Source organism: Leptonychotes weddellii, chromosome 5 (genome assembly GCF_054177405.1).
Source record: "Leptonychotes weddellii isolate Sample4059 chromosome 5, ASM5417740v2, whole genome shotgun sequence".
In the NCBI taxonomy this organism is placed as follows: Eukaryota; Metazoa; Chordata; class Mammalia; order Carnivora; family Phocidae; genus Leptonychotes; species Leptonychotes weddellii.
Window position 1 is genome coordinate 69,017,779 of NC_138373.1, and position 23,254 is coordinate 69,041,032.

Consider the following 23,254-nt stretch of genomic DNA (forward strand, 5'->3'; position numbering starts at 1 on the left):
TAAACACACTGCCTCGGGGACTGGCATTGCAAAGGTGTGACCCCTGCCATGGAGAGGCTGGTTCCTGACAAACTGGGCGACAGGGAAGGGCAGAAGACAGCTCCATTTGGGAGAACTAGTGGCAAAAGAAATGTGCCTGCAGCAGAGGTGGGCCCAAGTGGGGAGATCCCTGGATAGCCCCCGAAGGCAAGGCCCCTTCTCCACCCTCCCCACCCCCCTTGGAGGCCCTGGGTACCTGTTTATTCTTTAGGTCAAGGGAGAGTTCGTAATCGGAGGCGTTAGGGGCGTGGGAGCAGAGCGCCGTCGCCAGGGCAGGCTGCTGCCGGCCGGGGGAGGCCACGCGGTGGGAGCCAGCCCTCGGGGAGGCACCCCCCGCCCCCGGCCGCTCCTCCTCCTCCTCCTCCTCCTGCAGCTCCTGGGCTTGAGCCTTCAGGGCATGGGCACTGGGTCTGCCGGCTGCCACCGCCGCCGCGGCCACCACGGAGTCCTCCATGCCCCCACCGGCCTGGGCGCAGGAGCCATCGCTGTGAACAAAAGGCAACGGTGCTCGGTTGGGGGAGAGCGGGACAGGGTGCATGTGGGTGCGGGGGTGAGGAGAGAGACTGGGCACTCTGGCCTGGCCTTTGGGGCAATGATGGGCCTTTCTAGCAGTGGGGGCTTGTGGGGGTGCCTCCTGCCATTGCCTCTAGGGGAGAGCTTCAGGCAAGGAGGAGAGCCTGCATTTGAGGAGGGTATCCCAGGCAGAGGGAAGAAGCAGTATGGCCGAGTGGGGAAGAGTAGAACGCCTGGGTTGGAATCTGGTCTCTGACTTATTAGCTGTGCGAACCTGAACAGGCTACTTCATTGTACCTCTGTTTCCCCATCTATAAAATGGGCACAATAATAGTACCTACCTCATAGGAACGTTGGAAGCCTTGAGTTAGTTAAAGTTCTTAAAACAGTGCCTGGCTCATGGTCCCTGCTATATACAAGTGTTAACGATCATCGTTATCAGTCATCAAGCTCCCTGACCAGTGGCTTAGGCAGCTGGAAAGAAGCTGATTTACACTGAACCAGCTCCACTTTTACACTGCCCCAGAGACTGTGGGGGAAGGAGTGATCCTTGCAGGCTTGGCTTGGGCATAAAGCCCCTCCAGGCTGGGTGGACGCCAGCTCTTTGGGGCTGGGGCTAGGGCTGTGAAGAGGAGGGTGCTTGCCCTGCAGGGACTAGGGAAGCATCTGTTTTTGGCTCCTGGCCTCTCCTGGCCCCTCCTGCCCTCCCATGAAACCACCAGCAGGCTGAGTCATTGCTGCTACCCACCTCCCTACTCTAGGAAAATACCTGCTGGTTGGAGCCCCCACACCCAGCCTGTCCTGGAGAATTAGTACACTCAGGTTTCTCCCCTCCCTGGCCAGTCTCCAAGTTCTGCCACTCCCTCAAGGCCAAGTGCGAAGCCACCTGTCCATGAAGCCTTTCCAAGTGACTCCAGCTGTAACTGCTTCATCTGCAAGCACACTAGGAGCTGTGCTTAGAGAGTCCCTTCCTATCTCACAGGAGGAGAAGCATTGTGGCTACATCATGGGCTCATATCCAAGCTCTACCACGATGTGGCTTAGTTTAGTTGCTTTTTCTCTGAGCCCCTCTCTGGTTTTCTCATCTGATAGCGGAGGTACGAGTACCTATTTTATGAGGTTATGGTGAGGAGGAAAGGAGTCAGTATGTGTAAGCTGTTTAGCACACTGCCTAGCACAGAATAGGTGCTCAGTAAGTGTTAATTCTTATTTTCCTCATCTATCCCACCCTGGAGGCCAGGGCCTATATTCTGTTTTATCCCTGCTCCCCACTTAATGCTGGGCAAATGGTGAGTGCTCAGTTAATACTTGATGATGGATGAATTGCAGGGAGTGCAAGGGCCATAGGGATGGCCCCTCCAGCAGACAGAGATAGAAGATCAGGACTGGAAGGGACCCTGAGGTCATCTACTCCAGCCCTCCAATCTCCCTTTTTTACAGATAAGGAGCAGGGGCTCAGGGGGTGGGGTGGCCCTGGTCAGAGAGCCAGACAACCTTAGGGCTTTCTTCTTCTAAGGCTTTGCCTCCATGTAAGGTGCCCCAAATCATGCCAGAGAAGAGATCTCTTCCTGTTGCTTCCACTCAACTTTGGAGCCCCTGGTACTAGAATAACCACGGATGGGTGAAGAATCCTTTCACTCCATCTCCATCTCTCCTCCCAGTACTCCTCAGCCTCATCGACTCCGTAAAGGAGAGCTCTTTGGCTGACCCTAGCAACAAGGAGCCTCAAATTCCCCCAAGGAAACCCTCTTTATGCATATTTCTTTGCTCCATCATTTCTTGTATGGCCATTAATCAAGTCGTATAGTTGAATGAGCTCTAGACATCTGATATGTCTTTTTCACCGATATCACCAAGAGGTTCTTTTTAAGACCTGACTTCAACTCTTGTCATAGGACTTACCTATTTTTTCCGCAGGGCCACAGAAATAGCCCTTCCCTTTCCTATCACAACCTGCCTCCAGGGGGCACCATTCAGTCTCATCCATCTCTTATACAGACTGTCCTTGGTACTAATGCCCAAGCTTCTTCACCCCAAAAGGTTTTCCAGACTCTTTAGAGAACTGGTGGCTACTTGGGGCTACAAACACCTTTAAAAATAGCACTTTGCTTTCTTTTATTGCTGTAGTGTGCCTGAGAAGAGGTTTTGGGAGTTGATGCACCAGAATAGCAGTACTCAACTGATGATAATGGATGCAGGTAGATAAATACCCTGGCTTCCTCGTCCCTTGAGGAATAATCCAAGGCACATTCCACACCATCTCCCAAAGATGCCCAGCAGTCAAAGCAGTGACCTGATAATTAATGAACATGTATTGGCTTCCTTCTCTTCATCACCCACTCCTACATTGGCACTTCTTGGAGTCCCCTTGTCCCAAATAAACTACTTGTGTTAAACCAAAACAAATTTTAAAAATAGCCTTCTTTGTGGTCCACCCCTCTGGATATAGACAGACTCCAAGGCCTTCTCCTGAACTCATTCATAGGACCTGGGAATTAGGAGACCCCTTACTGTCATCTCCAGCACATACATACACATGCATGCATGAGTATACACACACACACACACACACACACACTGTCATACAATGCTTCTAACTAGCTCTGTGGCCTTGGGTAATTTGTTCTTCCTTCTGAGTCAATTTCCTTACTTGCCATATGATGGGAGCTTACTTATCCCTAAGCTTAGAATGCTGGGAGCTTGGATTCCAGTGCCAAGGCCAGTCCACCAAAGCCCACCAGCCCCAAGGCTCCAGACTCTCTGGCTGGTAGAACCAACTCTGGTTTTGCCCACCTCTATGCAAAGGGACTGTGAGACTGTGGCCCTCCCGAGTATATGATGAAAAGTATTAGAAAGGGGACCTTGTCCTTGCCTTCCCCCCTTAGACTTCTTCACAGACTTGTGTGGTACAAGGTGGCTATTGGAGACCCAGAGCTGCTGTCATCAATATGGCAAAGTTTAAAGTTATATAGTAGAGGGTAAAGAACATGGGCTTTGGTGTCAGGAAGTCCTGGGTTAGAATCCTGGTTCTGTTACTTACTATGTGACTTTGGACAAGTTACCTAACCTCTTTGTAGCTTTATTTCCACAAAATGGGCATCTTAATAACTCCTTTGCAAGGTTGCTGTGAGGAATAAATATAGCTTGCAAAGAACTTAGTACTCTGCCTGGCACAGAGTAGTCCTTGATAAGTGGTTTCCAGCAGAATACAGTGGCTGTATTCTGAGCTGGAAACCTACAGCATGGAGTCCCAAAGGAATCCCCGGAAAAATGGAGAATTCCTATGTGGCAGGGGTTCTCAACATTTAGCCTACCTCAACCTTCACAAAACCGAAACAGTAGGGTTTTTCCATCATATCTCATGGTCTTTCCCAGACCTCCAGACTAACTCTTAGGATCTTTAGGGAGAGAAGTGAAGGTGAATTGACTTCCTGAGGCTTCCTCCCACCCTTGTTCTCCAGCCACTGGAGCAACAGCACAGTGAAGGGCTTTGGTCTTGGGGGTCACCACATCATGGGATCCGTGACCTCTGAGGAATCCATACATATTTACCACCTACAGGCAGGCCCTTTGGCTGTACCAGCCACAATATGGGGCATGCACTAGGCAGACATTTGTCCAGTGTTCCTTGTGTGGATTTGTCTTTTAGTCACTTAGGGAGCAATGGAGGCCTGAGTACTTAAAACCTCTATGTGATGGCTGAGCATCAAAAGACTGTTCCCAGCCTCTGTTTCCCTCTTTGTACCCCATCTATAAAAATGGTCCAAGGAAAGAGTTTAGAATATTCATCCTAGCTGTCATAGCTTGGAAGGACCATCTACTTCAACTTAGAGACCATCTACTTCAATCCTAGTCTCATATGGAACTGGAAGCCCCTTGTTCCAGTGCCCAGAACATCACTCTTCTCAAGACACAGGCTGTGACCCTTAAGTGTCCAGAGTTGGCTGGGCTGACCTTACATCATGAAGCTGCTGTCCCTGGTGGGTCAGATTTCAGGCAGCCTGGTACTTGGACAGGAATCACGTGAATGGGATTCACTCTGGGACCTGCATAGCTTCTTGTAAGGAGAAGGGAAGGAGAGAAGGGAGAGGGATTCCGGTGATCTTAGCTATCTTGGGTTCATTATTCAGCTGTGGGAGCAGATTCCTTGAATGACAGCCCACTAGCCTGGAGAAACTTAGGGTCACTGATGACATGAAGGAGATGCTAGTCACAAAAACCTTTCCTGGGTTGGGATGCCCATTCAAGAAGAAAAAGAATGTGGGTGATACCAAAACAAGAAGGTTCTGAGAAGGCTTTTGTTGTGCCCACATGACATTAGGCCAATACACACACAGAGACCCAGGCCAGCCACAGGGGTTATTCCACCCATGAGAACACAGGATATGAGCATGGCAAATGAAAGTCTTTGGAAAATAGGGGTATAAGTAGTGGCTCAGAGGAATACTACATGTGCCCAGACCAGAATGACCTGTGTGTTGGAACTGAACACCAAGTCAGAAGCTGACTTGTGCTCAGAGGGATGATAGGGGCCTGTGGAGCTTGGCGTATCTATGACCCTTGGTGTTCCAGTAACCACTCCCTCCTGTCTATCATCCCTGCTATCAGAATTGACTTCCTACAATGTAGATACTTTCATATCAATCCTTTGCCCAAAACGCATCGGTGACTTCCCAATACTCTTGAGATAAAGTCCACCAGTGTGGACTCAGGAGCACTGGTGATCCACCCCAACATTCCCTTCCAGCCACATTTCCACCAAGTGACCCACCCACCGCGGGCACACTGGAACTCTCCCCAAATCTACCTTGCGCTCTCAGACCACCATGCCTCTCACGTGACCTCCTTCTGCTTTGCAATGCCTTCTCCTCTTCATGCTCCTACTCTCCCACCCCTCCTTTCTCTGCCTCGTCAGCTCTTTCAGGGCTCACTCATTGCCCCTGGGAAGAGTCAGTCCCACCCTCCAATGGCACTTGCCTCTATTTCAGCAATGACCACTTTGTGTTCCAATTATTCATTGATGTGTCTCTCTCCACTAGACTATGCCACGTACACCTTTTATCACCAGTGCTTATCACAGTGGGCTGGCTTATAAGACGTGTTTAATAAATGTTAAATGAAAAGATAGATGGCTAGATGAGTGGATGGATGGGCATCATTTAATCTCTCCTACTTTCCCAAGGGCAGAGGTACTGAGGGGGGCTCAGTGATGCACCGCCCAGACCCTCCTTCAAGAAATGACTTGTTGCCCTGCTCTGGCAGTGCTGTTGAAGACTGTCCTCTGCCGTTAGCCCCATCAGTCCCATCAGGGATGGTTTCAGCTGCGGAGAGCTCCTTGGCCCAAAGTCACGTCATTCCCGGGGCTATCCAAATCCAGTCACTTATTGAGGTGGGGATATAAAGGTTCATCCATTTTTACCCAACGTGGGGCAAGTTTGATAGGTCATTCTCACAAGAGCCCACCTGGGATTGGCTGAGGCTTCTGTTGGACCTCCATCACTTGGACTTCTCCCTTTGCCCCATGCTGTGTTCCTGCCTTCCCTTCCATGAGTGATGATCCCAAGCACATCCTCTAGTAAACACTTAGCACCCTCAACTCAGACTCTGCTTCCCAGAGAACCCAATCAGTGACAGGTAACCAGCTTTCCTTGTTTCTTCCTTTTTCTCTCAACAGCCGAATAACCAGGGTCTGCCTGCCCGCCGTCCTGTAGAACCTTTCCTGGTTCCCAACGCCTTTGAAAAAACTCTCTTCCCAGAGAGTGCATGCATGCCAAATTTTACCTCCACATCCAGAGGCTTTATAGACCCTATAGACCCAGGCTCAAAACGCTCTTCTGGAGGGAAGATCATGGCTCATCTTCCATATGCTGAGGACTGTGCCAAGGGCTATAGGCAGCTCTGGTCACACAGAGTGTTTGGGTACCACCCGCCACAGAGCTTTCAGACACTGCTTATTGTTATCCTAACGTGGATGACATCCTCCTTCACAGGTAAGACAGCTGGAGTGGAGTGAAGCCCCTGGTTCTGCAATTTACTAGTTGGCTGACTTGGGCAAGATGCCTAACTTTGCTGCACCTCAGTTCGCTTAAGAGAGTGAGAAAGAGAAAATGAGCTCATAGATGGGTATGCTGACCACAACGGGAAATACAGCCTTTCTATGAGGACAGAGCACGAAGAAGGGCAAGAGACCCCGGCGTTTGTGCTCACATAGCCCCTGCCAGGGAGCTGACTTGGGTCAGCGAGTGTCCTCCCTGGTGCCCAGGTGAGGCCATGTTGTCCACTGCCAGGGGTTGGAGGGACAGGATTGCCGGGAGAGGGCACCTTGGCCCACGCTGCCCTACCAGCGGCTGGCTTGGGTGGTGGCCCTTGGCAAGAAGGTGGAGAAAGGAATGAGGAGGCCCCCGGAGGCCCAGCCCATGAGGGGCTTGTTGGTGTTGACGGTGGGGGCTGCTGGGGGAGGCTGTTTCCCCTTCTGTGCAACAGCTAGAGCAGTTAGACGGCTTGCTAGGAGGGTTTGGAAGGCTGAAGAACTCCTCGGTCGAGAAGAAACCCCAGAAGGCCTGACCTATTGCACTACATCAGCCCAAACTCTGCCTGCCTTTCTTAAAGTGCTTCTGGGACAGAGAAACTAGCATTTTGCAGACAAAAGCTAACAACACGTCTCACATCTGAAGATTTTTCAGCCGTTACTAAAACACTTCTTTTTCTGCCGTGTTTGAATCAATAAGGTGGTGGTAAGATGGTCAGAAGAAAGGCACTGAGCAAGGGACGCCGAGTGCCCTCCGGGTCCTGTGCCACTGGGGAAAGCTGAGGTGAGCAGAGGGCTGGTGCTGCAAACAAAGTCGCTCTGTGCTGATTCTAAGGGCAGGCTAGAAAATGTTACTCAAGGTGGTGGCAAGGGCACTGGGCTGGGAGTCAGGGTCCAATCTCGCCTCTGCCCGCAGCACTTGGTATAACCTTAGGCCCACCACCTCTCTCTGGACCTCTGTATCCTCTCATGAAATGGACAATTTGAGCAAGCTGCTTTGACATCTGGAAGGAAGGAGAGGCTCAGCTTTCTCCACGTCCCCTTCCCTCTCCGTGGGCCCCAGGCCACACTGCAGCATCCCTGCTCAGTGGCAGGGCTCTGGTTCCCCTGCCCTCAACACCCAAGGACACAGCAGAAGCCTCCCCTTGCTTCCCTAACATCATCGATTCCATGGCAGCAGCTGTCCCAGCCCATGGGTCCTTGACCTCCATTATCCAAGCTGGAAGCCAGGTCTCAGAATAGAGAGCCCTGGAGCAGGGCAGCTGTGGCTTTCTGGGCTCCTTCCCTTGCAGAAGCTGCCCTGACTTCATTGGCTGTGGCAGATGCTTCTCCCTCCCCTCTCCCAAGGGCCCTGAGAGAGTAAGTGATTCTCTCTCTTGTTGGCTCCTCGAAGACACCAGGCTTTGGTCTCACAGCTGTTCCCAAAAGGTGTTGGCTGGTTTGGTTTGCCCGTAGGGGTTTCCTGTCAAAGGAACCGCAGTCCTTCCCTGGACTCGCACCTGCCCCATATCCAGGCCCACAGTAGCATGGCGCTCATGCAAGGTTGGTCACAGGAGCAGCTCCGCAGACTAGCCCCCGACGTCCACTGTGGAAACCTCCCCTGCTCAGCCCGCTCCACGGCGGCACGTCAGAGCCCGTGGTCCTCCAGGGAAGCCTCACCTAGAAGTTTCCTCAGGGCACCTCCCTCACAGGCTCCCAAGCTGGCCACACTGACTAATGCCATCTTAGTGCCACTGGATTCCTAATAGTCTTGAGCATTTTATTTTCTCACAAATAGACATGGATGTGGTAGCAACATCAAGCTCTAAGGACATCCTCCCCGCTCCCTGTCCCTTCCCCAAGACACAGCACACAATTCCGCAAATGCATGTTTCTCGTAGCCAAAGCACAGAGAACACGTGGGGCACCTAAATACACTTGGGATTTCCTCACCTTTTATGTGTGCTTGCATTATTACCCCTAAGAGGAGACTTTTCCCACGAGGCCTGACGTCCTCATGGTGCCCAGCCCTGCACGGAAGCTCCCACTGCCTTTAAAACCGTCTCTGAACACACGCCTAAAGTCATCGCAAAGCTGATGCGGACGACGCTTGATATTTACAGCTTCATAAAACTCTGGGTTTTATTTAATTTGTTCTTTTATTGTGAGCCATTTTATATATGCAAATGTGAGTAACATATATGTAAGGTATACAGAAAAATATTCACTTGTGCCCAGCTCGAGAAATGGCACATCAGAAGCCTTCGTCCGCCACGTATTCCTCCTGCTCTCCTCAAAGGAATCTTTGTCCTGAATTTGTGTTTGTCATTCCTTAGGTTTTCCTTAGGGGCAAATTTCTTCCTTGTCTTTACATAAGCAGCGGTGGCTGCTTGGCAGGAGCACCGGGTCTGCAGAGTGTGCTCACGGGGGAGGCTCAGGAACATTCAAGATCTTGTGGACTCCAAGCAGGTCAGGAAGCCCCTCCAGGGGCGATGGCCCACAACTCCATTCTGGCAGGACAGAAATAACGGCAGGGAGCTGGGAGCTGGGTTGTACCCATTATCTCGGCAAGGAAGACGTTCAGGAAGGAAAACGGACTTGTTCCTTAAGGAACCCCGCCGCCCCCGGCCCTCTGTGGTCCGGGGGTGTAATCATCTCTGAATGGACCGTGGTGACGGTCGGGAGCCACATAGGCGAGGCTGGGAGAGGCGTACTCAGGAAAGGCATCAGCCCACGAGCTGGCTGGGAGCCAGGTCCGGAGTATGAGTGCCTTCGGGGTCCCTGCGAGCGGGGGGCACATGAGGCTGCAGGCAGTGTCGGCCAGTGCATCCTTTGGGGCCTCAACGCAGCAGGTACAGGGGTGGACTCGGTGCCAGACTGCCTGGGCTTGAAAGTTGGCTCTGCCTTGACTTGCTGTGTGGCCTTGGGCACGTTGCTTCACCTCTCTGGGCCCCATTTTCTTCTCTGTGAGGGAATTAAGGTAGGAATTTGTGTACAATGCTCAGTAAGCCGTATATAAAGGAGAAACTGTCTTTTTCCTTTTTTAGGATTTCCCACATGCTATTTTGTTCAAATAAAAAAGAAAGCACCATCCGGTTTCCTTATAATATTACAAAAGAATATGAAAAAGTAGGAAGGATATGACTTCAGAATAAAGAACTGTCCTTGAACTTGAACTATCTCATTCCTTTGTTCTTGTGCTAGAGGTCTTGAAATGGAGAAGTATTGTTCTTTTCCGTATGGTATAATTTCTGAAGCTCTGAGTTAGAGATCATGTCAAGAGAAGCTTACCAGAGGTATAAGGGCGGGGAGGCAGCAGAATGTATTGAGTATGAGATTGAGAACCAGACAGACTGACCATGGTTTAAAATCCAGCTACTCTCTTGCTGCGCGGCATGGCCTAGTGCCTTGACTTCTCCAAGCCTGTTTGCTCAGGTGTGAGGTTGTATTCTCATGGCTATAAAGCCCCTTTATTCTATCCTCCTCCTGTCCCACCCAGATCAGCCCTGCCTCACCCCAGCAGAGCGGATGTTTCTTTGGTCTTGAGCCATTTCCAGGGAAAGATATTCTCCGGGCTCCTCACAGGCTCGGTTTTGCCACATGCCAGGGGAAAGTTCTCTGGTGGCAGTCAGGCGTGTGCTTGCCAAAAATAGGAGTCTTAGGACACGAGAGATGGAAATGGCCAAATGGCCAGTGGTGTGACACTGCTCTGGGTATCTATCAAGTTGCTATGGAACAAGATTATTTACTTATTTCCCTACAGTCACCTTCCTTATCTTTTGCCTTGAAGTTCTTCCTAATGTCTAGCTTCAATCTTTCTTGGTCCAGTAGAAACCGCTCACAAGTGTATAGTCTCAGAATGGCCGTGCCACTTTCCACATGCCTGTGGGTTTCACACGTCATCTCCAAAAGTGTTTAGGATGAAAAGACGACGCAGGGCACACTAGCTTTGGGAAGAAGCCTTGGAGATCCTAGCTTGAGGGGGCCACCCACCCCTCCAGGCAGGGCAGGGGTCAGTGCCAGGCCAGAAACCTTTCCCCGAAAGGGTTCAACTGTTTCCTCCTCTTAGGAGAGCAGGCAGTCAAACTGTCAGCTGGCAAGAATTTTCTGATAAAATGCCTCTGCTTTTAATCTCATCTTAGCCTGCACTGTGACAGCTGGTGCTGGGTTAAATCATTTCCTCTCTTGCCCTGATGTCTAGAAAATCTCCTCCCCGGGCCTGTTGGCCCTGCTGGATTGGCATTCATCTGGGCCTCTAGCTTCTTTGATCTTTTCCCCAAATTGGTCCCTTAGTTTTCAGAGTCTCTCTCTCTCACGGATATTGCGCTCTTTCTAGCCAACACTCCATGTGTCCCAGCCTAGGCTTGAATAGAACCATCTGAAAGACTGCCTCCTTCTCCACGCCCATCACCTGCCATCCAGAGGACAGACTACACCTTCTCTCTGAAGGGCATGGCTCAATGACCCTGAACAACATCCAAGGTAGTGTGTCCCCTCCTACATTGTCTAGAAGGGAATCCCCAAAAATCATCTGGTGCTCATCCCTCTGCCCTTGGAGAAGAAGAGAGACTCTCATATTTTGAAGTTCCTTATTAATTGGTAATCATGAGTAGTATCCTATTCACCAGTATCATTTCTCATTCATAAATTCATACTACTGTATCAGTCTCTTATAAATTTGTTTCTGGTGAGTCCGTTCCCCTGAAATCCGAGGACCTCAGGGTAGCCTAATCGCTCCTCCAAACCTGCCAACCTGCAGCCTCGGTTAGAACCCGGGAACCACACCGAGATGCCGCCAGTCCATGTGGGTGGCCGAGGCAGCCCATTCAAACAGTGACAAGCAGGAAGCAGGGCTTAATGTCACCGCTCACTGCAGCCCCTCTCTTTATACGGGCTTGTCTTGATCTCTGCCGGCTTCTACCTTCCTACCAAGGCTTCTCATTTCTTACTTATGCTTGCACTAATTTGGATGTTGCTGTTCCCATCTGCTTCTTGGGTCCGCTCTCCCCCGCCCCCTTTTGCTTTGTAAATGCTCCCGGGGGCTCCGTGTGTATGCCTACGCCGTCCCCAGCCGGGACAGAGTGTCTTCTTATAAAATCTCTGCTGCAGGGGCCTTAGGGATTAGACAGTTCACCCCCTCATGTGGTAGCTAAGGAAACTGAGGCATAGAGACGTCTGGGGGTGGACAGCACCAGCTCTTCAGGAAGCCTGAGTTCTAGAGCCTGTTCTGCAGCTGCGAGACCTTGGGCCTCGGGTCCTCTGTCTTCTATCTGTGTGATAACGGGTGGAGCATCTCTGGGGGCTCTTCCAGCCCCACATCCTGTGGTTTGAAATCAACAGCCCCTTTCTTTTTGCTCCTGCTGGCACGTCTCCCTGATAGAGACAGTAACAGGCCAGTCCTCCTTCACAGACGGCTGTCTTTCCTGTTTTTCTGTTTTGCTTTTTTTGGGGGAGGGTTCGTCATCACAAAAGAAATCTCCGGAAGATCTCTTTTCTCAAGCCATTCCAAGGCCTCTGTCAAAGGCATTAAAGTCGTTAAGGATGTCTGATCTGATTAAATCGCTCTTCCTGCAGAGTAAGATGTTTTCCTCTCTTTTGGTGTGATGAAACAGACTTAAAACCCTTTCTGTCATAGATTAGAAATGCTTACTGAAATTATAAATTATTTTTATGGTCAAGTTATTGGTTGAAATATAAATGAATGGGGAAAGCTGACCTTTCCGAGGAGAGAATGGAACAAAACCAAAAAGTGTAAGAGATAGTGAAGTTAGAAAAATCTTTGGCCTGCAAAGAGAGGTTATTCTTTCTGGGAATGAAAAAGGAATATCCAAAAGACTCAAAAGAGAAGTTTCTGGTAAGCAAAAAAAGAATCTGTTTCCCCAAATTGGACAAAACTCTGCATTAATGAGCACCAACTGAGCAGAGATAGTTAGCCATTCCTTGTGGTAGCTTTCATTTTGTTGTTCTGGGAGTATTATCTGTAGTTATGTTTATTTCTTTAAATAATAAAGTCTACAGCTTTTCTTCCCCCCTTAAAATACTCTCTCGGTCATTTCTGTCTTCGGTTCTGTTGCTCTGATGTGTTTACCTCCTGCGGCCTGGACTGCTCAAACAGCCTGGGTCGGAGGATGGAAAGGCCAGCCTTCGTGGTCCGGGAACTACAAACCAGGCTCTCTGCAAGGAGCCCACTTGAAGCAGCCCCCTGGGGAAGTGGGAGCCAGCTCTTCACTCCCCCATCACACTTTTGCTTCCCATGCTTGAAAACGCCTCCCTTCTTTTGTCCTCTGACTCTGGTGGCAGACGTCGTCATGGATGCTTGGTTCAAATCCTGGTTCCGCCCTTCACCCGGTATACGGCCCTTGGACTAGTCATTCATCATCTCCAACCTTCACTTTGTCTGTAAACCTGGGACTAATAACATTTTATGAACTTTCAGTGGGAATTAAATGAGATAATATCTGCCTAGCACATAGCAAGTGTTCAATACCTCACAGCCAGGGTTCTCTTTCCCTCTCTCGTGGGTTAGGGACACAAAATAGGAATAGAGTGAGGAGGAATTCTCTAAACATCTCTAAACACACTGCTGACAAAAAGTTGTCTGTCTTAACTCACAGCTCTTGGAAGGTGGACCCAAGCCTGGCCTCACACTCCACAGCCCCAGCGCAGGCCTGTGGATGGGGAAGTTTCCTAAGTACCCTCTGGTGACAACCTAGGTCTCAGAGATTGGTCTTAGAGAGTGACCAGGAGGGAAAAGCACATAAGAAAATTGGCCTGGACAAATACTTGACTCCAAACACGAGTTTCACGTCATAGCTGAAGAAAACCCTCTGAACAGAAAGTCGAAAATCATGACAAGACAAAGCTTCCCTAAAACTCTCTGGAATTGGGGGTTGGGGGAGGACATCCCCTACCAAGCTATCAAAGTATTTTGACATCTATTTTGTCTTTTGTGCCTCTGGCAGGGAAGATGCAGATGGGACAACAAGCACAGACATGTGAAGAGACAGGCCATGTGGTTCATCAGGGGACAGATTTCTCTAACTCCAGGACTGAATTCTTCTGCCATTTTCATTGTGCTTATGCTCAGGTATAAAGCACGGCCAAGGGGGATTCTGCTGGAACTATACAGAAATCCTCAGGAGACTGGTGAGCAAACCTAACCTGCTCAAAAAGCCCAAATAAGAAGGAGCAGCCCCCTTACCCGCCACCCCCCCACCCCTTCCACCACCCCCCCACCCCACCCCCGCTGCTCAGCACTTCTACCAGGTTTGCTGTGTCCCGGGCCAGACTGAGGTCCTCAATTGCCAGGAATCCTACCTGGACCCCACAGCTGGCAGCTTCTCCATTCCAGGGCAAGGCATCACGGGAACTGTCACGGCACTGTGTTAGGTCACATGATCCCGACCCTTGCCATGGCCTTCGGGGACTAACCACTGGACACCGAAGGAGACCAGACAACTTCCCCTTGGCCTTGCCTACTGCCCCACTGCCTTCCTCGTGCATCGAGGCAGAGACCCCAGAGACCCCCACCCCTCCTCGGGCCTACGAGGGAAGCCGCGTGTTCTCTGTGCTTCTCCAGAGAAGCAGCCCCAGAACGAGCTCTACCCCCTCCACTGAGGGTGGGGCAGGCTCCCCGGACAGCCTCAGAGCCTGGGAGGTGACTGATGGAGCAGGCTCATGACGCTGAGGCTCCCTAGCCCAGCTGTTTGAAGACTGAGCTGTATTGATTGGGAATTTAATTGCTCCGTAATCGCTGAGTAAACACTGGCTGGTCCATTGATCACGCCCCAGGCCAGCTGGGGAGAGCCAAAAGGCGGGACAGAGGCGCCAGCAATGCTAAAGAAGGGTTCTCCCTGACAGCATCCTCCGAAGGAAATCCCTTCCTCAAGGGTGGCATGGAGTGCAGTCTCCAGCAGAGCCCACGGCCGGCCACCGGCACACACCGGCTGGACTGGGTGGTAGGTGCAGACCGGGCCCCAGGACAGGGTAGGGGCACGGAATGGGCTGCTCTGGGTGGGTGCTCTCCTGGAACGGAGTATACTAAGTGGCAAGTGCAGGCTACAAAATCTTTTTTTTTTTTTTTTAATGAGGGAAAATGTAAAATCCTTGCCTAGGAAAATAAAACCCTGGAAGGTTGCACCCTAATATATTGACAGTGGTTAATTCTATATAACTGGATTCAATTATTTTCTTCTTTACATTTCTGTATTTTCCACATTTCCAACGACTAGCAAGTATAACTTATAATCAGAGAAAATAGATGTTATTTAAGATCAAAAGAATTGCCTGGAAGGATTTCTCCTGTGCTCTTCGAAAAAGAAAAGAAAAAAAATCCTAGCAGCAGCTCAGTGGAAAAAGGTTGCATTTTGGAGTTATATTTGAGCTCACCTTCCACCTCCAGACCTGATTAGCGTGGTCCCTCTATCAAGACACGGGACTTCTCTCCATCCCAGATCTACAAATGGGAATAATAGCTCTCTCACCGAATTGAGATAAAATACTGAGAGGGCTTAGTGCAACATCTCTGGAATGTTCAATAAATATTACGTTCAAGAAGTATTAGTGTCTCTCCCATCCTGGAGTAAGGGGTACGTGAAGAGGAAGGACCAAACACCAGGGGTGAGTCAGTTGAGTCTGCTTTGGCCCCTCCAGATCCCCCATTCCTCCCCAGGGCTGGGGGTTGTTCTGTTTCCTCCCTAGGCCTCCCCTTCCTGAGCCCCCACGCCCACCCCAACGAGCCTCCTCTCATGACTCTAATAGAAGCCAATCTTCCTCAACTTGGCCCCGTTGCCACCCACAGAGACAAATGGCCTGCCATTCTGCTGGATGCTGGGAGGTGGCTGGCCAGTTGCAGGGTCATTGTTCCAAGTGTCACTGAGAGCCTGAGAGGGAGGAGAGCCACGGGATTGAAAGTAGGGCTGCAATTATGAGCCTATTCAGTTCCCTAGAATAAAGCCCTTGTCATTAGCTAGCAGCAGGAGGAGGTAGGGAAGGGGGAAGAAAGAGCCTGGTACGCACTTGCTGCCCTGGTTGGCTGCTCAGGGCTGCACACCACCCCCCTCCCCCAGCTCTCACCTGAGGGCCTCATTACCCTGGGAAGCGTAGGCAGTTTGCCCACGGGTTTGCGAGCCTAGGCACCTTTCTCGGGTGGTCCAGCCTCAGAGGCCTCTCCAGCCCCACGACTGCTCCAATGCACCCCAGTCCCTGAGGCCCACCCCTTGGCCTCCTTTCTTACAGATACCCAGCTTCCAGACTTGCTGCACTTTCGGTCTTCCCACTTCTTGGAGCATCGCTCCCTGGCAGGCTCCAGGTCCCAAGAGTTTCTCCTGACCCCATCCCCCAAAGGCTGCGCTATCCGTGGGCGAGCAGGCTGTCCCAGCAACACCCCCTCCCCCAGGGCTTGAGCTTGGCTGCCTCTTGGGAGGGGTGAGGATTTCTCCCGGCCAGGTCTCTCCCCTGGGCTGAGAGTTTGCCTCGGGCTCTGGCAGCTCCTCACCACAGGTCTGACAGATGGGGCTGTGGGTGACCAGCTGATAAAGACCAGCGGCCATGCAGCCCCCAGAGGATGAGTCCAGCGGCTTAAGGAAGGGATTCCTGCTCAGCCCCACAGCTCGGGGTTTGGCAGGGAAGGGACAGACACCCCAAACTTGGACATTTTTGGAGGGAGTCGGCTCTGAGGTCACATGCCAAAGGCCCCAGTGATCCTAAGACCTGATTGATTGGTTTAGCTTTCTTATTGAGGTCTCCTGTAGAGACGAATGGACTTATCCCCAGAGAACTCAGAGGAGGCTGATTGGGCTGGAGCCTGGCTTGCCTCAGAGCCCTGCAGCCCAGCCCAGGATCTCCCAGGGTGGCCCAGGGGACTTTGTGACCCACCCACCCTGCGCTAGCCCTCAGCCCAGTCTCTGACCTTGGCACATTCTCATAGAGATATTCACAGGGAGGTCTGGGCTACCCCCTGTAGAGGTGGGACACCTGGTTAAAGGAAAGTGATAAGGGGCTGTGAAGGAGTCAAGGATAGGGCTGGGAGCAGGGATGTCAGGGGTCTCATGGAAGAAAACTTTCTCAGCATGGAATTCCCCCAGGAAGCCAAGAACAGACAGACTTGACTGACATATACACTGTTGGACTGTCAGAAAACATCCAGAAGGCCTCCTCCCAGAGAAACCGAGAAACGGACATCAGAGACACAGACAGACAGAAATACACTCTAGGAAACTACAAACCAAACAGACAGGACAACTTGGAATACCTGGGAACAGAGGCAGACAGCTGCTGAAGGTCTGGACCAACTGGGGGCATGTCTCCCTGCCCCACCCAGAGGGAAGGGCTGAGGTGGGCAGTGTTCACAGACCCTCCATGATCGAATGTTCTCCCACCCTCCTTCCCAGAGCACCTCCGCCCCAACCTCGGCACCTGTCCCTCCAAGGGGAAACTAAGAGAGTAGATTTCCTACCCTCCCGCCCCAAAGCTTGGAAAAGAAGCCCATTCCCTTGGCGCCCCAGCTCCCATGAGGGGGGAGCACCCCTCCCACACCCGCCCCCTCTCCCACATGGCACAGCAGCTCCTCCCACCCCTTCCCACCAGAATCCAGAGCCTCAGGGTGGACCCAGCAGGCAGAGGAGTGTGGGCACGTGAAGGAATGGGAAGGATGAGAGTGAGAGGATGAGCGTGGAAAACCCTAGGGAGGATTTCTGTTGCCGGCGCCCCCCCAGGACTGAGCTTGAGGGCACCCCGCAATCTGTCTTCACTGATGCCTGGTGCTTGGGTGGTGGTAATTAAACGTTCCCTGAATTGAGCTAGATTGATGGGGTGGGAAGCAGACTAGACAGCTTTCCTCTCTTCTCCCTGCCCTGTGAAGGAGGACATGTTGAAGAAGACGACTCCGCTGTGTATCTTAACAGTGACAGCTCATGAGGAGGGGCCAGGGCCCTCAGTCTCCTTCCTTGCAGACCACCCCGATGCCACTCCACTCTCTGTCCTCTTTCTTTTCCTCTCCCCTGTCTCATTCTCCCCTTTCTTTCTCCTTCCAGTCGGTTTCCGGGCAAGCTATCATCCATTTGGGGGCATCACAGTGCCCCACTAGATGGGGAGTTCCTCCAGAATTCAAGTGGCCTTTCTCATGCTTCTGTCCCTGGCACAGAACTTGGCCCCCAGGCCACCCAGGGCGCCGGCACAGTGCTCACTCAGTTCTTCCCTTTGCCTTCCATCCTCCAACCTGGTCAGCCTTAGGGAACAACCAAGCCTCCCTCGGTCCTGGATTGAAGGATCCCGAAGGTGTGCCCCTGGTTTTGGCTTAACTCCTCGAGTTCCCTTCTCGGAGTCCTGCCTCCTCCCTGACCCTGATTTCCCAGTAGTAACACCTTTCAGGGGTGGCTTTATGTCAATAGCTACCATTCTGATTACTATCTAGTTCCTTTCCAAGGAACAAAGGAGGAAAGATCATGGCATCTTTGAGTCTTAAACCTGGAAATGCTGAGCAATAGGAGTCACATGCTCAGGGTGAGTCTGGGTACTGGTACTTTCTGGCTGTGTGATTGCGGGCAAGGCCCTTGAGTACTCCGAAACTCCCCTTGCTCTTACATAAGACAGGGATGAGAAAACCTGCCTGGTCTAACCTCACTGAGCAGCTGAGAGACTCAATGAGATGAAATGTCAACGTTACTTTCCAGATAGATCACCCTCTTGATTATACAGATGGGGAAACTGAGGCCCAGGGGAGCTAAGCAACTTGCTCAAATGAGTCCCAACAACAGGAGACTGTAGATGGGGCAACTTTCTGGCCAGAATCCAAGTATCTTTTCTCCCAGTGAAGTCAGGAACAAGTAAAGAAAAGAGAAATGTGCAGGACTGAGACAGGAAAATTGGTGGAAAGAGAACAAAGCATAACAAGGGACCCAGGTTGACAGCGCAGGGATCAAGACAAGCAAGAGGAGAGGAATTTGGCGTCGGGAAGGTAGAAGAGCGCTGGAGGGACAGGTGAAGGTGGAAGAAGGCAGACGAGAGCATGAGGAGGAGGGACAACAAAATAGGAGGCGGGCGGACAGAGGGCCAGTGAGGTCAGCAGCTCATGTTGGCTCTCATGCCCATACTCTCACTGGGGAAGTGGCTAGCACGGAACAGAAGTATTTCCCTGCACTTACATTTCAGGAAAGTCTTGAGCTTAAGAAACCCAAAGACAGAATGAAGGTGTCAGTCCTGAGATGTAACATGTCCACAGCAAACAGCCAGGAGCTGACACGTGGAGAGGGGTCAGAGTGTGGGAAGCCGGCCGAGCTGGGAGCTGCCTTGCGGTGTTCAAGCCTATCCAGGCCGCGCTGGGTGACTCACTGCCCTTCTTCCCGGGCAGGCTTTGCGAATGTGATGACGGTGATGCACATAAACCTAGAGGAACATGCATGATCTCCCCAGTAAAGTGAAAAATTTATAGTACATTTAAAACCTAACAAATAGATTTTTTTGATGACTATGACTATTTCCCACAGAAGGCTGCTATTTTGTTGACAATATTGGAAAGACCCGAAATATGTGCTGTAAAACCCACATTTTCTGTCTCATTAGATGGGCATGCCATGCCTGTGCCAATCAAAAAAATGTAAATATGTATACATATGTATATTTAATTTTACTACCCTGAGATGTTATCAGTGACTACTAAATATTTATTTCCCTAGTAAAAAAAATTAATTAATTTTTAAAAATTAATCAAAGAAAGAGGGACCATGACTAACCCACAATAAGATGAGGAAAGCCGGGGACAGTGACATCGACCCTTGACCCAACATTCCCCCTTCCTTCCCAGGTCAACAGCTATCACAGTGAAGTTTCAAAATCCTGAAAATTAAGCTCAGTCATCTTGGCTCCTTTATGGAAGGAGAAAGAAAGAAAAGTGTCAATCTTTGCTATAATAGAAAGGATGGGCGCTACCATTGCTTGAGCCCCTCCTGAGTGCCAGACAACCTATGTGATTTTATATATATATATATATGTATATATATACACACACACATATATATGTATATATATATTCAGAGTGTATATATATATATATACACACACTCTGCATAATCTAATTTAATTTCCCTTGACGTTTAAAAAGATGACATATTATGTAGGCCGTTTGGGGGAAGGAGCCTAAGTTTGGAGTTTGAACAATAGGGTATAATGACCTCAAGAGTTGGGAACGGCTCATCTGGGGCCCAGAGGAAGGAAAGAGAAATAGAAGCAGGAGGCAGAAGGCAAAAACAGACAAACAAGAACACAGGACTCAGAGCAAGAGGCGCTGTGTGGTGTGCTTTGCTCCAAGGGGAAGGATGGTGGGGGTGGGGAAGGGAGGACGGCCACCAATTCATTCCCACCTTTGGGAGGCCAAGTCGGAGCCGGCAGGCTTCTGTTCAGCGTCGGCGGCTGGGCAGCAGAACTGGTGTAACACAGTCTCATTCCTGAAGAGAGAGCAGAGGGAGAAGGTCAGAGGTGGCCTTGACAGGCTGAGCCCAGCCGGCACCAAGGCATCCCTGCCTCTGTTTGCAGCCCCCGGACATCCCATCAGCTAACTCTTCCTCCTTCTGAGCCCCCAGCCCCGCAGTAGGTTCCTCTGCATAGGATGTACCATTAATTTGGCTCTTTTATCATTATAGTTCTTTATAATTCCGTTCCCCACTTCAGTCCAGCAAGGCTGAACTAGGTCTATTCATCTATGATGCACAGAACTGTATGCAGTGAACGTGTTTAAGCTGACCGTGTGCAAAGATACAAAGCACTCATACAGAGATTTTAGTGTGGCCGGCTGAAAATCCAAGGCATGGTGTTTGATGAGGGATTGGTTTGATGCAAATGAAAAAGCCAACTGAGAGGCAGAGATAAAGGTTCAAGTGCCAACGCTACAGCTAGCCAGCTGTGTGATACCTCATTTACCTTTCCTGGGTCTCAATTTATTTGCTAATGAAATAAGGGAGTTAAACTAGAGAAGTGGTCTTCAACACTAGCTGCTGATTACAATCACCAGGAGACTTTTTCAACCATCAGTGCCCGGTCCCTCCCCTCCGCCCCCCTTGCCGCCCCCCCCCCCCACCGCCCCAGGTCAGGGGCACCAGGACTTTTATAAGCTCCCAGGTGATTCGAACAGTAGCCAGAATTGAGAGCCATTAGACTAGATGATTTCCAAGGTGCCTTCCATTGTAAAAACTCTGTGATTCTAATATCTACTTTGAGCCACCTTGGGATTTAATATTAAAATTACTTTTGGATAAAGTTATGCTGACATGTCGTCTTCTCTCCCTTAGCAAGTGTTCACCATCGTGGAGTCAGAGAATGTCAGACCTGGAGGGGCCCCCAAAGATTGCCTGAAAGAGGTGTTTAAACTCCTTTTAGCCTCAGAACACTTTGTCCAAACCCAATCTTTCCTGGGAGTCCTTTTATAAAGTAACCAAAGTGGAATAGCTCTATGGGCAGGAAGTGGGAGGTCTATGCCACCTCCCTGACCTGCTAGCCCCAATTTTGGTAGCCACCTTCCAGGTGTCTCTTGGGGGCCCCGTGATTACAAGAGCATAGATTAGAAACTACTGAGTTTGGCTCTTCTCACGGGAGAAAATAATGTTGGAGCCTACCTTAATTTAACAAAAATAACTCCAGTAGGATTTCATGTTTCAGTGGGAAAAAGTAAAACAAGGGAAAATTTACAAGGAAACTTAGGAAGACAGCTTATGTGTTGGGAAGACTTTTAAAACAAAACAGGAAATTGAAATGCCATTAAGAAAAAGAAATATATCTGACTACATAAAATGAAAGCATCTTGTGTGGGAAACGATACTCTAGTAAGTCAAACGACAAATGATTGAGTGGGAAAATATATTTGCAATACATATGGCAGAAGGCAAGTGCGTATCCTACCCTGAGATCCCACAAATTCATAATGCAAAGACAGAGCCAGTAGAAAAAATGGGCAAAGGACATGAATTCTGGTTGACAGAAAAGGAAATCCAAAGAGCTAACAAATAGATGGAAAGATGCTCTACCTTACTAGTAAATAGGAAAGTGCAAATGGAAGCAACACAGAGATGCCATTTCTCATCCATTGGACCGGCAGACATTAGAAAGACAAGTAACTACAAGGGCTGGTGAGAATGTGGGCAGAGAAGTGCCCTAATCCACTGCCTGTGTGGTTGTGGATTTTTACAGCTGTTTTTGGAAATTAAAAAGAACGCATGTCTTCTGACCCAGCAATCCCGCCTCTGGAATTTTATACCTTAGAAATGCAAGTAACCTGTTCATAAAGGTATTTGTACAAAATGTGGTGGAGTTGTTTTTAGTGGGGGGAAAAAAACAGCTGGAAATTACCAGAGACCCCACCAATCAGGGACTGGTTGAATACATTGGGATAGCTTCATCCATCCCATGGAGTTATGTGTTATCTCTCTGTATGGAATTATGCATGATATCTGTTGGCTGGCGTGGATTTCTACAACGTATGGCTAAATGAGAAAAGCAAGCTGCAGAGAAATGTATATAGTTTTGTAGAACAAACAATGACTCCTCTCCCTCAAATGCATATTCTATACAGTGTACTGTATTTCTAGATGAGTACATATATAACTAAGTGGTTCACGTTGGCTACCTCAGCAAGAAGAGAGCAGGACAGAGGAGGCAAAAAAAGGAAAGGGAAAGATATGCTTGGTGTAATGTTAGCTGAAAAACGTTCAAGATAAATTCCTACTTATGGTATCACTGTAAATACATTAAAATTGAATATATATCTGAACAAGGACTAGAAAATGTCAGGAACCAACACAAATATTAATGTCATTTCAGGATGGATCATGGGCAATTTTTATCTTGGATTTTTGTTAATTTAATAAATTCTTGATTATGGATTATATACAATCTATAGATTATAGACTAATAATTAATGCAACTAATATAGTTTTGTAAAAGGGCAGTAAGGAAAATAATTGAATCTGACCCCTCATTTCACACATGAGAAAACTGGGCCCAGAGTGGGGAAGTAATTTGTCTACAGTAGTTCCCTGACCGAAGTCCCAGCTCAGGCTTCCAGCTCCCCCCACCTCCCTTACTCCAGCCCTGGGGTTCCTGGGGCAAATCAGAACCTTTAGAGAATTGTCTGGATCCCAAATGTTGCATGATAGCCCCTAGGACTGCCCAGCCTGAGGAGAAGGGAAAGGAGGAAGGAGGAGACAGGGCAGGAACCAGAAGGCCTCAGAGCCCAAACCATGGAGGGGCAGGTAGACCAGGGTATGCAGGTGGCAGAGAACCTACCCCCCGGTTCCTGCCACTGGTTGTACCTGTGCCCCAGGGCAGGTTCGGATTTCCAAAAAAAGCCCCCAAGATCCTAGGCAAAGAGGCAGAGCTTGTTTACCAGCCATGGCTCTAGCATTTCAGGAAGGAGAGCTCACTTGGGTACAGTCACAAGCCGGGTGCCTGAGGGCTCTGTTTTGATCCTGCCTCCATTTCTCAGAGGCACACTCCCACAGCTGGGAGATGCTTCTCTGGCCAGGCACTCAGGCAGGTTCCAGATGGTCCTCCCAGTTCCCCAGATTCAGCTGCGTTGGCATGTGCAATGGACGATGTAATCCAGGATGTCCCCAAGTCCTTCTGTACCTTGGGCTTGGGATGGCAGTGCTATTGGGGCTTATGGTCTCTTTGGGGGTTCCTGCTGATGAGGTCCCTCAGGACAGTCCA

General features: G+C 50.0%; 1 protein-coding gene across 4 annotated transcripts in view; it reads right to left on the reverse strand.

Moving 5' to 3' along the window:
- The window catches only part of IQSEC3 (IQ motif and Sec7 domain ArfGEF 3), a 104,626-nt gene that overhangs the window by 51,350 nt on the left and 30,022 nt on the right, over positions 1-23,254 (reverse strand). For 3 of the 4 annotated variants that reach the window (XR_014145553.1, XR_014145552.1, XM_081821014.1), the window contains exons 2-3: positions 19,918-20,001; positions 236-524 (exon numbers count right to left, since the gene is read on the reverse strand). Coding sequence is in view for 1 of the 4 variants with exons in the window: in XM_081821014.1 (XP_081677140.1) it covers positions 236-524; positions 19,918-20,001 (373 nt within the window). In the remaining 3 variants the exon portion in view is untranslated. Of the gene's footprint in view, positions 1-235; positions 525-19,917; positions 20,002-23,254 lie in introns of those variants that run through there. The other variant, XR_014145554.1, reaches the window with a different exon arrangement.